At 35.8% G+C, this 17,284-nt stretch overlaps 1 protein-coding gene across 1 annotated transcript in view; it reads right to left on the reverse strand.

The window, feature by feature from the left end:
• LONP2 (lon peptidase 2, peroxisomal) overlaps positions 1-17,284 on the reverse strand; it is a 120,016-nt gene that overhangs the window by 64,463 nt on the left and 38,269 nt on the right. Inside the window, exon 8 of the mRNA XM_080828152.1 lies at positions 15,271-15,412. Coding sequence (XP_080684278.1) covers positions 15,271-15,412 — 142 coding nt within the window. The remainder of the gene's footprint in view (positions 1-15,270; positions 15,413-17,284) is intronic.

Here is a 17,284-nt window from a genome sequence, read left to right on the forward strand (position 1 = left end):
TTTGAGAGATCAGGGATACCATAAGATGAAACAATTATTAGAATAATTGGGATCCCAGAAGAAAAAGAAGGGCAGAAGGTATATTGGAGCAAATTATAGCAGAGAACTTCCCTAATCTGGGGAGGGGAACAAACATCAAAATCCATGAGGCGCAGAGAAACTCCCTCAAAATCAATAAAAATAGGTCAGTACCACGTCATCTGATAGTAAAACTTAAAAGTCTCAGAGACAAAAAATCCTGAAAGCAGTTTGGGACAAGATATCTGATACCTACAATGGTAGAAATATTAGATGGGCAGCAGACCCATCCACAGACACCTGGCAGGTCAGAAAGGACTGGCAGGATATATTCAGAACACTAAACGAGAAAAATATGCAGTGTCTGCCTTTGGATCGGGTCATGATCCCAGGATCCTGGGATCGAACCTCACATCAGATTCCCTGCTCCATGGAGAGCCTGCCTCTCCCTCTGCCTCTGCCTGCTGCTCTGCCTATTTGTGCTTTCTCTCTATCTCTCTGTCAAATAAATAAATAAAATCTTAAAAAAGAAAACAATACTATATCACGGTCATTGAAAATAGAACAAGAAATAAAAAGCTTCCAGGACAAACAAAAACTAAAAGAATGTGAGAACACCAAACCAGCCCTGCAGGAAATTTTGAAAGGGGTCCTCTAAGCAAAGGGAGAGCCTAAAAATAACATGGAGCAGAAAGGAACAGAGACAATATACAGTAACAGTCACCTTACAGGCACTGAATTCATATCTTTCAATAGTTACCTTGAATGTAAATGGACTAATTGCCCCAATCAAAAGACACAAGGCATCAGACTGGATAAAAAAACAAGACCCACTGATATGCTGTCTCCAACAGATTCATTACAGACTCAAAGACACCTCCAGCTTGAAAGTGAGGGGATGGAAAACCATTTACCACGCTAATGAACATCAAAAGAAAGCTGGAGTGGCAATTGTTGTATCAGATAAATTAGATTTCCAGCCAAGGACTATAATAATAGACGAGGAAGGACACTCTATCATACTTAAAGGGTCTGTCCAACAAGAAGATCTAACAATTTTAAACATCTATGCCCCTAACATGGGAGCTGCCAATTATATAAACCAATTAATAACAAAATTAAAGAAACACATTGACAATAACACAATAATAGTAAAGGACTTTAATACCCCCTCACTGAAATGGTCAGATTATCTAAGCAAATGATCAAGAAGGAAATAAAGGCTTTAAATGACACAATCGACCAGATGGACATCACAGATATATTCAGAACATTCCATCCCAAAGTAACAGAATACATATTCTTCTTCAGTGCACATAGAACATTCTCCAGAATAGATCACATGCTGTTTCACAAATCAGGTTTCAACCGGTAACAAAAGATTGCGATCACTCCCTGCATATTTTCAGAACACAATGCTTTGAAACTTGAACTCAATCACAAGAGGAAAGTTGGAAACAATGCAAACACTTCGAGGCTAAAGAGCATCCTACCAAAGAATGAATGGGTCAACCAGGAAATTAAATAAGAATTGAAAAAATTCATGAATTCATGAAAATGAAAATACAACTGTTCAAAAATTTTGGGACACAGCAAAAGCAGTCTTGAGAGGAAAGTATATAGTGATACAAGCCTTTCTCAAGAAACAAGAAAGGTCTCAAGTACACAAGCTAACCCTACACCTAAAGGAGCTGGAGATAGAACAGCAAAGAAAGCCTAAACCCAGCAGGAGAAGAGAATTCATAAAGATCAGAGCAGAAATCAATGAAACAGAAACCAAAGGAATAGCAGAACAGATCAACAAAACTAGGAATTGGTTCTTTGAAAGACTTAATAAGATTGATAAACCCCTGGCCAGACTTATCAAAAAGAAAAGAAAAAGGACCCAAATTAATAAAATCATGAATGAAAGAGAAGGGACCACCAACAGCAAAGAAATACAAACAATTATAAGAACACATTATGAGCAAGTATACGCCAGCAAATTTGACAATCTGGAAGAAATGGATGCATTCCTAGAGACATAGAATCTACCAAAACTGAACCAGGAAGAAAGAGAAAACCTGAAAAGACCCATAACCACTAAAGAGATTGAAGCAGTCATCAAAAATCTCCCAAAAAACAAGAGTCCAGGGCCAGACCACTTCCCAGGGGAATTCTACCAAACATTTAAAGAAGAATTCATACCTATTCTCCAGAAACTGTTCCAAAAAGTAAAAATGGAAGGAAAACTTCCAAACTCATTTTATGAGGCCAGCATCACCTTGATCCCAAAACCAGACAAAGACCCCCAACAAAAAGGAGAATTACAGACCAATATCCTTGATGAACACGGATGCAAAGATGCTCACCAAAATATTAGCCAATAGGATCCAACAGTACATTAAAAGGATTATTCACCATGACCAAGTGGGATTTATTCCTGGGCTGCAAGGCTGGCTCAACATCCACAAATCAATCAGTGTGATGCAATACATTAATAAAAGAAAGAACAAGAACCATATGATACTCTCAATAGATGCAGAAAGAACATCTGACAAAGTACAGCATACTTTCTTGATTAAAACTCTTCACAGTGTAGGAGTAGAGGGTATATACCTCAATACCATCAAAGCCATCTATGAAAAACCCACAGCGAATATCATTCTCAATGGGGAAAGCCTGAGAGCTTTTACCTTAGGGTCAGGAACACAGCAGGGATGTCCACTATCACCACTATTCAACACAGTACTAGAAGTCCCAGCCTCGGCAATCAGACAACAATAAAAGGCCTCTGAATCGGCAAAAGAAGAAGTCAAACTCTCACTTTCTGCAGATGATATTTTAATATGGAAAACCCAAAAGACTCTACTCCAAAAACAGCTAGAACTCATAGAGGAATTCAGTAAAGTGTCAGGATATACAATCAATGCTCAGAAATCAGTTGCATTTCTATATATTAACAGCAAGACAGAAGAAAGAGAAATTAAGGAGTTGGTCCTATTTACAACTGCATCCAAAACTATAAGATACCTAGGAATAAATCTAACCAAAGAGGCAAAGAATCTGTATTCAGAGAAGTATAGAATACTCATGAAAGAAATTGAGTAAGACATAAAGAAATGGAAAAACGTTCCATGCTCATGGATTGGAAGAATAAATATTGTGAAAATGTCTATGCTACCTAGAGCAATCTACACATTTAATGCAATGCCTATCAAAATACCATTAACTTTTTTCAAAGAAATGGAACAAATAATACTAAAATTTGTAAGGAACCAGAAAAGACCCCAAATAGCCAGAGGAATGCTGAAAAAGAAAACCAAAGCTGGTGGCATCACAATGCTGGACTTCAAGCTCTATTACAAAGCTGTAATCATCAAGACAGTATGGTACTTGCACAAAAACAGACACATAGATCAATGGAACAAAACAGAGAGCCCAGAAATGGACCTTCAACTCTATGGTCTACTACACTTCAACAAAGCAGGGAAGAATGTCCATTGGAAAAAAGACAGTCTCTTCAACAAATGGTGTTGGGAAAACTGGACACCACATGCAGAAGAATGAAACTGGACCATTTCCTGACACCACACACAAAAACAGACTCAAAATAGGTGAAAGACCTCAGTGTGAGACAGGAATCCATCAAAATCCTTGAGGAGAATACAGGCCTCTTCAACCTCAGCTGCAGCAACTTCTTAGAAACATCACCAAAGGCAAGGGAAGTAAGGGCAAAATGAAGTACTGGGGGGGCGGGGGGGGGGGGACGACTGAGTGGCTCAGTAGGTTAAAGCCTCTGCCTTAGGCTCAGGTCATGATCTCAGGGTCCTGGGATCGAGCCCCACATCAGGCTCTCTGCTCTGCAGGGAACCTGCTTCCTCCTCTCTCTCTGCCTGCTTCTCGGCCTACTTGGGATCTTTGTCTGTCAAATAAATAAATAAAATCTTTAAAAAAAAAATGAAGTACTAGGACTTCATCAAGATAAAAAAGCTTTTGCACAGTAAGGGAAACAGTCAACAAAACCAAAAGACAAGGGAAAGAATGGGAGAAGATATTTGTAAATGAAGTATCAGATGAAGGGCTAGTATCCAAAATCTGTAAAGAACTTATCAAACTCAACACCCAAAGAACAAATAATCCAGTCAAGAAATGGGCAGAAGACATGAACAGACATTTCTGCAAAGACAACATCCAAATGTCCAATGGACACATGAAAAAGTACACAACATCACTAGGCATTAGGGAAATACAAATCAAAACCACAATGAGATACCATGTCACACCAGTCAGAATGGTTAAAATTAACAAGTCAGGAAATGACAGATATCAGCGAGGACGCGGAGAAAGGGGAACCCTCCTACACTGTTGGTGGGAACCCAAACTGGTGCAGCCATTCTGGAAAACAGTATGGAGGTTCCTCAAAAAGTTGAAAATGAGCTATCCTATGACCCAGCAATCGCACTACTGGGTATTTACCCCAAAGATATAAATGTAGTGATTGGAAGGGACACATGCATACCAATGTTTTTGGCAGCAATGTCCACAATAGCAAAACTATGGAAAGAGCCTAGATGTCCATCAACAGATGAATGGATAAAGAATATATGGTATACATGTACAATGGAATAATAGGCAGCCATCAAAAAAAATGAAATCTTGCCATTTGCAATGATGTGGATGGAACCAGAAGATATTATGCTAAGTGAAATAAGTCCATGAGAGAAAGACAATTATATGATCTCATTGATACGAAGTATTTGAGAAACAAGACAGAGGATTATAGGGGAAGGGAGGGAAAAATGAAACAAGATGAAACCAGAGAGGGAGACAAACCATAAGATACTCAATCTCAGGAAACAAACTGAGGGTTACTGGAGTGGAGGGGGCTGGGAGGGATAGGGTGGCTGGGTGACAGGACACTGGGGAGGGTGTGTGCTACGGTGAGTGCTGTGAATTGCGTAAGACTGATGAACCGCAGACCTCTACCCCTGAAACAAATAGTACATTATATGTTAATTAAAAAATTTAAAAAGAAAAAAAACTTGGTCCTTTGAAGAGTTCAACAAAACAAAATTGACAAACATTTAGCCATACTGACTAAGGAAAGCAGGAAGGACATACAAATTACTAAAATCAGGAGTGACTCAGGCAACATTACTATCAACTCTATAGAAATAAGAAATACACGAGTATACGAAGAACAACTATGCAAAGAAATGCAGTAACCTAAATGAAATGGAAAAATTCCTAGAAAGATTCAAACTATTGAAAGTAATTTCTATCAAGAAATAATAGAAAATCTGAACAGATCTTGCCATTTCTATTCAACATCATACTGGAGGTGCTAGCCAGGGCAAGTAGGGAAAAAAAAAAAATAAAGTATCCAGGTGTTAAAACTGGAAAGAAGTAAACATATCTCTATTTGGATATTACATGATCTTGTACATGGGAAAGACTAAGGAATCCACTAAAAAAACTACTAGAACTAATAAACAAATTCTGAAAGTTTACAGGACACAAGACCAATATACAAAAACCAATTTTATTTCTTTATACAAGCTATGAACAATTCAAAAAAGAAATGGGAAAAAAAAAAACAATTTCCAGTAGTACAAAAAAGAATAAAACATTTAAGAATAAGTTAAAAAAAGGACTGTTAGACTTATATATTCAAAAACCACTTTAAAAAACAAAACAGAGGAGCATAGGGGAAGGGAGGGAAAACTAAAACAAGATGAAATCAGGGAGGGAAACTAATCATAAAAGACTCTCAATCATAGGAAACAAACTGGGGGTTGCTGGAGGGTGGGGTGGGGGGATGGGGTAACTGGGTGACGGGCATTAAGGAGGGCACATGATGTAATGAGCACTGCGTGTTAAATACAACTGATGAATCACTGAACTCTACTTCTGAAACTAATAATACCCTATATGTTAATTAACTGAATTTAAACAAAAAAATAAAAATGAAAAAACACCACAAAACATTGTTGAAATAAAATAAATAAATAAATAAATAAAATAAGTAAACAGAAAAACCCCTATGTTCATGGATAGGAAGAATCACTCTTACAACTATAGCAACAGTCCTTAAAATGATCTAGAGATTCAAAATAATCCCTACCCAAATCCTGCTTGCCTTTTTTTGTAAAAGTGACAAGCTGATCCTAAAATTCATATAAAAATAGGAAGGTCCGAGAATGGCTAACAATTTTGAAAAAGAAGAACCAATCTGGAGGATTCACACTTCCTGATTTCAAAACCTTCTACAAAACTAAAAATTACAAGGTACTGGTGTAAGGACAGAAATACAGATCAATGGAATAGATCTGGGAGCCCAGAAATAAACCCCTGCATTTAGAGTCACTTGAATTTTCAACAATGGTGACAACACCATTCCATTTAGTAAGAAAAGTCTTTAATAAATGGTACATGGGACAACTAGATATCCACAAGCAAAAGAATGAAGTTGGAGCTCTATTTCTTATACCTCATATAAACATTAGGTCAAAATGAACTGTACACCTAAATATAAGAACTAAACTGTAAAACTCTCAGAAGAAAATGTAAGAATAAATTTTCATGACCTTGATGGTTTCTTAGATATAACACCTAAATCACAAATGATACAAGAAAAATACAAATAAATCAGACTTTATCAAAATTAAAAATTTTTGTGCTTTAAAGAACACCAGCAAAAATGGAAAAGAAAGTGTACAAAACTGATGCAAATATTTACAAATCATGTACTTGAGAAGGAACTTGTATCGAGAATATGTAAAGAACTTAACGAGAAAAAGACAAATAACCCAGTTAAAGATGGGCAAAGGATTTGAAAATATAGTTCTATACAGAAGATATACAAATGGCCCATAAACACATGAAAAGATGCTCAATGTTATTAGTAATTAGGGAAGTAATCAAAACCACAATAAAGTATGGCTTCACACCTACTAAAACAAAAGGATGGCCAAAATATAAACAAGAGATAGTAATAAGTGTCAATATGGATGTAGAGAAATTACAACTCTCTTACATTGTTAGTGAAATACTAAAATGGTATAACCACTTTGGAAAATAGTTTGTAAGTTTCTCAAAATGTTAAATACAGAATTTCCATATGATCCAGAAAATCCACTCCTGGAGAACTGAAAACACAAGAGAACTGAAAACCTATGCCTATGCACGAACTTGTAGATGAATGATTATAGAAGCATTATACATTAAAACCAAGGGTGGGAACAACTCAGACGTCCATTAGCTGCTGAATATGTAACAATTGTGTGACACAAATACAAGAGGTTAATAAAATGGAAAGCAGGGGGAGGGAAGTTAAGAAATTAGTGGTTGCCAGGTGCTTGTGGGAGGGGGGATGGTTATTAATGGGTTTTAATTAATGGGTACATGAACAATGAATATATTAAAAAACCACAGAATTGTATACTTATTTAAAAGGGTGAATCTTATGGTATGTGAATTATGTCTCAATAAATCTGTTATTAAAAAAACAAAGGGGGCAAACACATTTACAAAAGAGAATACAAAAACAAGTTGATACTACTGCATACCTATCAATATAGACAAAATCCAAAACACTGCATACACCAAATGTTGGTGAGGGTGTGAAGCAAAAGAAACTGTCATTCACTGCTGGTGGGAATGCAAATGGTATAGCCACTCTGGAAGACAGTTTGATAGTTTCTTACAAAATTAAACATGCTCTTGTGGTCCAGCAATTGTACTCCCTGGTATTTACCCAAATGAGCTGAAAACTTATGTCCACACAAACACCTGCACAAAAATGTTTATAGTGGCTTTATTCATAATCGACAAAACCTAGAAGTAACTAAGCTGTCCTTCAATACATAAATGGAAAAACAAACCATGGCACATCTGTACAATGAAATGTTATTCAGTGATAAGAAATGAACTACTAAGCCACACACACACAAAATAGGAAAAATCTTAAATGCATATTTCTAAGTCAAAAAACTAGAGCCTGTCGAATTCCAACTACATAACATTCTGGAAAAGGCAAAACTATGGAGACAGTAAGAGCAGTGATTGCTAGGGGTTCGGGGAGGGGTAGGGAGCAATGTATAGGTGGAGCACATGGGATTTTTAGGGCAATGAAACTATTCTGTATCATCCTGTATAGTAGATACATATCACTACACATTTATCAAAACCCACAGAATGTACAACACAAAGTGAACCCTGATATAAGCTATGAACTCCAGTTTAAACAACATATTAATACTGGTTCATGAACTGTGACAAATGTACCACACTAATGCAACATGTTAATAAAAGGGAAAACTGAGAGAAGGAGGGTAAGAAGTTGCATGGGACTCTTGGTACTTTTCACTCAATTGTGCTGTAAACCTAAAACTGCTAAAAATAAAAAGGGGGGGGGTTAAGGGTGGGGAGGTAGGGAAGGCTGTTTATTTAAAAAAGGAAATAATATAAAAGCTGAAAATGGGTTTTGATAAAAAGAATGTAAAAAAATGAAATCATTTAAAGTAACGAGGTAGTGAGATGATGTGGTAGATTACCGTGCATTACTTCATTTTGATTTAATAAAGGGAGGGACAATATATCCTATTTCATGTATGATATTGATTATCAGAGAAATTGAGATGTGTGATTTTTAACTTACAAGTATCACAAGTAGTATAAAACACAGGATATATGCCTTCTGACCTAACAAACTATCCACACAGTTAATGACACAATTCAAAGGAACTAACTAGAACTCCTCAAAAAGGGGGACAGAAAACAGCTAAACAGTAAGATGACAAAAGACCCAACACAAGTTAGACAGTAATTCAAAAAAGCCTACTGAATATTAAAGACTTCCAGGTGGTATCAAAAAGTAATCTAAAAGTTGATTATATAAAACACTAATACAACCCCTACCTTTTCACCAAGCCAGCCACTCCTATTTATCAAAGAAAAACAGAAGTATAGGTCCATACAAGACTTGTACATGAGTATTCACAGCAGCTTTATTTGTGATAGCCAAACACTTGAAAAATCCAAATGTTGACCAAAATGTTAATTGATACTCTAATTGTTTTTCTCTTGTTGTTTTTAGTTTTCTCTTTTATCTTTTAGGATTTTTATTACCTTATCTACCCAAGGCTTTCTCTGTGCTTATCCTACATGGGAATTCACTGTGCTCCACAAATGTGCAGATTTATGTTTTTCATCAAAATTTGGTAAGTTTTCATCCATTATTCCCTCAAAAATTTTTTTCTGCTCCTATCTCCCTGTCCTTTTCAATTATGCACAGATTGCTTTGCCTAACAGTTCTTATATTTCTCTATTCATTTTAGTCATTTTGTCTGTTCTTCAGACTGCATAATCTCTATCAACTGATCTTCATATTTGCCGATTGTTCTGCCAGTTCTAATTTGCCGATGCCCTAGAGTGAATTTTTTGTTTCACAAGTAGAGCTTGTTTAATACCTTGATTAAAATTATGTTTCATGTTTTACACATATATCAAAATTAATCAAACTGTAAATTTTAAATATACCCACTTTCTATATGTAATTATACCTCACTACTTTTAAAAAGTAAATAAAATATATTTAAATCATAATTTTTAAATAGGGTCTGCTGTTTTGATTTAATTGGTAGCAATCAGTTTATATCTCACTATGAATGCCTATTTCTACTTGTAACTTAAATTGCCCAAAGCTGATCATACATTTTGCAGAACAAATTTCTCACTTATGTCTGGCAAAAGAGAATCATCAGTATAAAAGAAAATCCTCTAAATTTTATAAATATTGCCTATTTTTCATATAAAAAATAAGAAAATATAATCTATTAAATACTGATAATTATTTCCCCAAATGAACAGGATATTTTGTAAAGTGCTCGTTCCTGAACACCTGGGATATTAAGACTAAACCTAACTCATCATTAGTTCTTAATTTATTAGTCAAATAACTATTTCTCAACAATTTGCTGTCTCTACTTCTCTCACTTGTTTTTTTCCTTTCCTTTTCTCTTTTTACTACTGAACCTAGTGGTGGGTCCTTGCCAAGACACACAGCGAGGATTTGGGCCACAGGTTTGTCTAATGGTCCCCTCAGAGAGCATCCCTGAGGATGGCAGGAGAGGAAAGTCATGAAAGTCATGAAGATTATCTAGTCACAAGTTCATAACAATAATTCCCCCAGCCCACTCCAAAATTAATTTTCATGTAAACTGAGCCACACAATCTAATCACTACCAAACTCTAATAATGGGAGTGCTAAATAAGGTAGAAATGAGAAACAGCAATTTTGATTGAGAATATAGATAGCTAAGGGCTGGAGGGCAGTGGATAGTCAGGTGGCAGCTTGTGCATGTGTGTGCTAGGGAGACGTAAGTAGGTAACACGGAAAGAAGACAAAATATGGGAACAGGGTATAGAAAGAAAAGTGGTAACAAAGACATAAAGACATTTTTGTATAACTTGCAAGTATGTCTTGGTTACTGGTGACAGGGTTTGCCAGCATTGAAAAGCAATGATTAGCAGGTCCTAGTTTCCCTAATGTAGCTTAGTTTGATCATTCAATTGCAGTATTCCCCTTAATTAGAGATAGTAGAGAAGAAATGAAAGGGGAAAATATGTCTTCACTCATAACATCATAACATCTCATAACATCAGTATTTAAGGCATTTTTTCACTCTGCTGGTTCTTAGAGTTTATATTGTAAATACAGACTGTGAGGAGATAAAAAATTAAGGTAATATCCAGAACCTTAAATTTTTCATTAATAAAAGGATGGAGCTGGTTTAGATGATTCCCAAATCCCTCTCCTTTGACATTCTTTGACAATAGTTGTAGAGCTTAGATTAGATGCTATGTCTATTGTATCCAAGTGGTAAATACATACAACTGGATCTAATTACTAAAAGGATCTAATTCTAATTAAATAAGAACTTCAGTTAAAGAGAGTTTACTATGTCTAGATTAGTGACTTTTCTATTTTGGGGACACCATATTATTCAGAACTGTAAATACTGCTTATATAGGAAATCGGTAAAGTATCTATGCATTTTGTTAGCCCATTCACACAAACATGTATTTCAGAAATGCTCTTAATGTTTTTAACAAAGTCTGAATCCTGCATCAATTATAAATATGACTGCATCTACCTGATAAGAATTCTGTAATTTTCTTAAGTTTAATAATTATATAAAAAGACTTTCCTTGTATCTGACATTTTACTATTCAACAACAGACTTAGCCAAGTTCTACTGTCTATCAACATTTCTTTTATCAATCAGCTGAATCTGTTTTTATATTCTTCCAATAAATTTTCAAAAGAGGCTCTCTAAATTTGAGTAAATAGTCCTCTGTTGAGAATAGAAACTGGAAATAGGCATCTCCTTCGTGAATAAATATGAAGGTAAGGAGAATCTATAGACAGAACAAGTATATTCTTTAGTTTACTTTGAGGAACCACTCTATACTTACTATTACATTCTTTATATCTAATATATATTGTTCTAATATAAATCAGCTATAAAATAATCTTACATAAGCGATTTTATAAATGATATCTAAAATTCCTTACATTAAAAAGTAGGCTTTCTATGTGGAAAAATAAAAAGGCATATTCTTGGATATTCCAGACTCTCTATGATATTCCACTTTAAATATAAGGTGTTGAGTAATTTTTTCTTTTTTTCATTTAGGTGGGTCTAAAAGTGATAGAAACAGCAAGTTGTTTTCAAAAAGGACACAGAAGAAATGTCAGTGGATATTAAATTAAAATAACATCTATAGAATATCTACAGTTTACAGAGCACTTTTACATAAATATCATTTAATTGTTTCAACAACCCATGAGGTATTAGAGATTTTTTACCCAGGACTGGAACAGGTGGGGAGGGAGAAGCAAGTCAGGTACCAAGATACTCATTTCTTCTGTATATGTATTTTGCTTTACTCTCTAGAACCCTAGTCTCTAAGGAACTGATGCTACTTACAACTAAACTACAGTGGTATGTGGCCCTAGGTAGCATTTACTTTGAGGCATCATTTTGAGGCTTTAATACTTTTATTTGGAATATTAGTAAGTCAACTGCCAAAAAAAAGTGAATACCAACTTCTATCAGGCAAGAAAATATCCCTATGCCAGCTGCTTGTTATCAGAGATCAACTCAATTCAACAAATGTTACTGAATCACTACATAGCACTAGGAGAAGACCTAAAATATACTGTGTAACAGAGGAATTAATCATCTCCTACTACTTGTTAAGTTGTGTCTGGTAGATCTGTTTCAGTATGTTGCTGAAACTGTATGTTTCTCAACAGTATGTTGAGAAACTGAAGTATCAGGGATTATTCTCAAATTCTTTTCAACAGGATAACTATAACTGTCTAATGAGAGAATCTGTCAGATCATCTGAAAAATGCCCCAATGTAAATTAAACTGAAAGTCTAAAGTTATCATCTACAAAACCACTAAACTCTTCAATAATGTTCACTATTTTATTGTTCGTAGTACTGACGAGTAAACCAGTTACTGAGTCAGAACTGTCTTACAATAAAAACAGGCACAACCAAATGAAACTCTAATCTCCAAGTTCTGTGGCTTTTAAGTACGGCAACTATACTTTTTATTGTCCAAACAGGACCCACTTCTGAGGCTAAAAGACAGCACAATTGATAATTAGGCATAAAATGGGATTGTCCCAGGCAAACCAAAATGTGTAGTCTCCCTGCTTACAAACACATGTCCCAGGGTCATTCTGTTCTAAGATTACAAAAACAGAAAAGGAACAGGAAGTCAGAGAGAACTCAAAGCAAGGAAATAAACAAGAAAAAAAATCTTTCACAAAGCAAGTTTTCCCTTAATTTCCTTTAATTTTAACAAATCACTCTGAATATTAATATTTCATTTAAACCATGGTAAGAGTTGGGGGAGGCAGAGGTAGTAAAATTAGGGCTGGTTAAAGTAAGTTTATGAAGCTGCCAGGTCCCAGATCCCTTCCCCCATCCCAGGAAAATACTGGAGGCTTATTTTCCTAAGAACATAAAATAAAATAGTCATTCCCTGCCCAAGTGACCCTCAGCACAGTTGAGTATGTACTCTACTGAAAACAACCATTCAGGTGAATGCATACATCTGGGATGCTGAATGCAGTTAACAGGGTACTTCCTCTCCTTCTCCCCACCTTGCTTAGTTCCCAGGAAGCTGGCAGCCCAGCCTTCCTTCTAAAGGCAAGGGACTTAAGGAGTCCTCTCTGAGAAATTTGACAAGCCTCAAAAGACCTGAAGTTACTGATGTAAGAGGTTCCTCAAATAGCCCAGCCAACCATACCGTGAAACTCAGTCAATAAACCCTCTTCCTGATGCACAGAGCTGCCAATCAGCATTTCTGTTCCTCACCATTAAATACGAACAAACAAAAATTACCAGGTATCTAAGAGACCACTTTAATATAAAAGAAAAATATATAATAAATAGATTAAAGCAGCTTAAAGAAAAGGAAAAAATACCTATTAGTATCTTTCTCATAAAAATGACATATTACATTTATGTAACAAGAGCAAGATAGCATAAAAAGAACAAGCAGTTCTTTTTATGAAAGAGAAATTAAGTTCTTTGAAAAAATAAACTCACAGAGGGATTAATAGAGCTAAGGAAGCCTTCATAAAAACCATAGCAAAAAAAAAAAGAGTAATAGAAAAGATAAGAAAGTTAAAGATCTCACATCCAATAGGCGTTCCCAAAAAATGAAGAAAAAGTCATCATTAAAATTCAAGAAAATCCAGAGCAGATTCTGAAAGTTTTCAAAGAATAAAAAAAGTGACAAAAGAGGACCTGAAGGCCTCAATCTAATCAACAACATCACAGGAAACTGGAAAACAATGGAGCAATGTCTTCAGTTTGAATATTAATATTTTATGTAAACAACAGTAAGAGTTGGGGGGGGGCAGAGGTAGTAAAATGAGGACTGGTTAAAGTAGGTTTATGAAGGAAAATTATGTCCAACCAGAATGCAAATTACCAATCAAATACCAGGGAAACACAAAGACATTTTCAGATATGCAAACTCTAAACCACCCATGCAAGCTTTCTCAGGAAGCTACTGGCAGATCAACACCAAGAAAATAAGAGAATGAGAATAAGGAAGACATGGAATACAGGAAACAGGAAATTTAACATGGTGGGAGGTAAAGGGAGATCCTAGCAAGACAGCTAGGCACCAGATGTGGACAACTAACTCAGGCTGGAGGTGTGAAGGAAATCAAGCTGATGAATCCAAGTTTTTTATTTTTTTTTTAAGATTTTATTTATTTTATTTATTTGAGAGAGGGTGTACCCATGGGAGCAGGGGGGAGGGGCAGAGGAAGGAGAGAGAAACTCAAGCAGACTCTGCACTGAGCATGGAGCCTGATGCAGGGCTTGATTTCATCCCCCTGAGATCATGACCTGAGCTGAAATCAAGAGCTGGACACTTAACCAACTGTGTGACCCAGGCGCCCCACAGTGTCTACAAGTCTTGAAAGGAGACTTAGACAACTGCTGGAAGTAAGCAGAAGAAACAAGGTAACTATTAGCTCTATAAAGATTTTTTTTTTTTAATGTTTACAAAACAAAAGGAGGACAGGAAAAGAAAAGTGATTATAGTTTATCACATGGCTCAGCAGTGAAAAGCACTTACATACTTAAAATAATTTAGGTATTTGACAATAACTTAACAAAATCAGGATACAATTTAGACTGGGAGACTGGGGGTATAAAAAAACAACATAGTGGGGGTGGAGGGAAGAAAGCAAGCGAAATCCTCATCTCTTATAGAGAAGAATCAATAGATGATGCCAGAAATTGTATAATCAAGAGCAGCAATACACTCATGTTATTTTGAGAGGACAGCTGAGTAAACTAAAAGTTAAAGAGCTTAACATGTAGAAGTAGACATGGGGGACCCCAGGAGAAGAAGACTTGTTTCCTGTTTTTTTTGTAATAACCTTATAGAACTACTGTTATCTGAACAAAAAGCATGTATAAAATTTAAAGTATTTGATAAAAACAAAACAAAAAAAGAAAAAAGAAATGAGGGGATTATTAGAGAAAGAAAGAAGAAATCTCTAAGACATTTTAACTTAAATATTAATTTGCTTCAGATTTTAGTCTGTATCACACTTTTTCCCATGATTAAACCCACGCCAATATATATGCTACTGACTACAATAATCTGCTCCCATCCGTACTCTTCAGGTGTGATCAAAGACAGGGAAGTTTCTAAATCTTACCTCAAGCAGAGCTGCTGCAGGATCACCCTGTAGACTTTTTCCTAGTTTGTCAACCTCATCTAACAGGAACACTGGATTGTTAACTCCAACAGTCTTCAAGCCATTGATTATACGACCAGGCATACTGCCTACATAGGTGCGCCTACAGAAAGCAAGCAAGCAAGTTATCAGGAAATGTCAGGGGTAAGAGTGGTATCACTTAGAAATCAAAATTTAGGACTGGGAAAAAGTCATTTATTTATCACAATAATATAGCAAAGAGGTACTATATATTTAAAAAGCTCTACGATACAACCAAGAGTTACCAGATCCAATTTTTATTTTCTATTTAATTCTGGCTGTAAGTTTCCCATAATATTTGAACAATCTAGTTTTTACCATTTAGTGAAATTGTGAAACATTATACTTAAACAAATAATTATAACTCTTACTTCTCAGGATTCCAAATGTCCAAAGAAGCCTAATAAATTTAATTCCCATGCTTTTCATAGTTTCTCAGAGTACCCTCCCCACTCCCCCCAAAACAAGCACCTTTTTACACACTGAAATGGTTGTCCCAGGGCAGGTTAAAACATCATCATCATCATTTCCTTTATGAAGTAAATCAGAATTGTTTCAAAGGGTCATTCAAAATGCACACTCCCCTCCCCACCAAAAATCCAAATTCTTTATTTTATGTATGTATGTATTTATTTATTTATTTAAAGATCTTATTTATTTACTTGACAGAAAGAGACATAGCAAGAGGACACAAGCAGGGGAGTGAGAGAGGGAGAAGCAGGTTTCCCACAGAGCAGGGAGTCTGATGTGGGACTTGATCCTAGGACCCTGGGATCACAACCTGAGCCAAAGGCAGACGTTCAATGACTGAGCCACCCAGGCACCCCAAAATTATTTTATTTTAGAGGCAACAGATTGTTATTACTTATATAAGACCTGGGGTCAAAAGTATGTATATCAAAATTCCATTAATTCTGGCCTTTTGAATAAAACTGTGTTCATCCCATATATATTAACTAGTATAACCAAGTTCAGCCAGATATTTTGTTGTGCATTAAAATGTACGAGGCTCCTTTATAATATCTGAACAAGAATTATCTACATAGGGGTGCCTGGGTGGCTCAGTGGGTTAAGCCTCTGCCTTCGGCTCAGGTCAAGATCCCCTGATCCCAGGGGATCGAGCCCTGCATCTGGCTCTCTGCTAAGCAGGGATCCTGCTTCTTCCTCTCTCTGCCTGGCTCTCTGCCTACTTGTGATCTCTGTCTGTCAAATAAATAAATTTTAAAAAATCTTTAAAATAAATAAATAATTAATTAAAAATTAAAAAAAAGAATTATCTACATAATTATAACATCTAGAGGGTGGCATAAATAAAAACAAATGTGTTTGTCAAACTGAAAAGTGACTTTTTTTTTAACAAAGCCAGCAAAACTTTAAGCAGCAATTTACTAATTTTAATTACAACCTTATTGCCTAAGCCATGTGTAAAGCAGATGCTGTTTGCGAAAAGACATAAAAGCCTGTCTGCCTACAAGAAACTGATCAAATGGGGTGTTACAGCAACAGCTTTCTTAGGATAGGCACAAAGCCGATCCAAGAGCAGGCCTCAGTTTCACCACATGACTGTGTAAAGTAGGACAGAGTAAATAGAGCGACCTTTGAAAAGACAAGAAAGCCTTACAAATATCGTGGGAATGCCTTACATCCAGAGAGGGTGACCGAGGCACTGGAACCAAATACAATAAACACTATGATATTACAATAAGGAGTCAGCACATTCAAGATTTCAGAATGGAATACTAGAAGGATGAGACTCAAAATTAATAAAAGTCTCTCAAATTATTTTTCTACAGAACATACAGTATTTCTATGAGTAAGTAGGGAAGGGAAATTAAAAACAAAACAAAACACTGCCAGGCCTCTAAGGGTCATTTCTTACTGCATCAACTTCTTTCTTTTCCTTACTGTTTCTGACAAGTAGATTTCAAAAACAGGTAATGACAATTCTAGACCT

This window comes from Martes martes, assembly GCF_963455335.1.
Source record: "Martes martes genome assembly, chromosome: 17".
In the NCBI taxonomy this organism is placed as follows: domain Eukaryota; kingdom Metazoa; phylum Chordata; class Mammalia; order Carnivora; family Mustelidae; genus Martes; species Martes martes.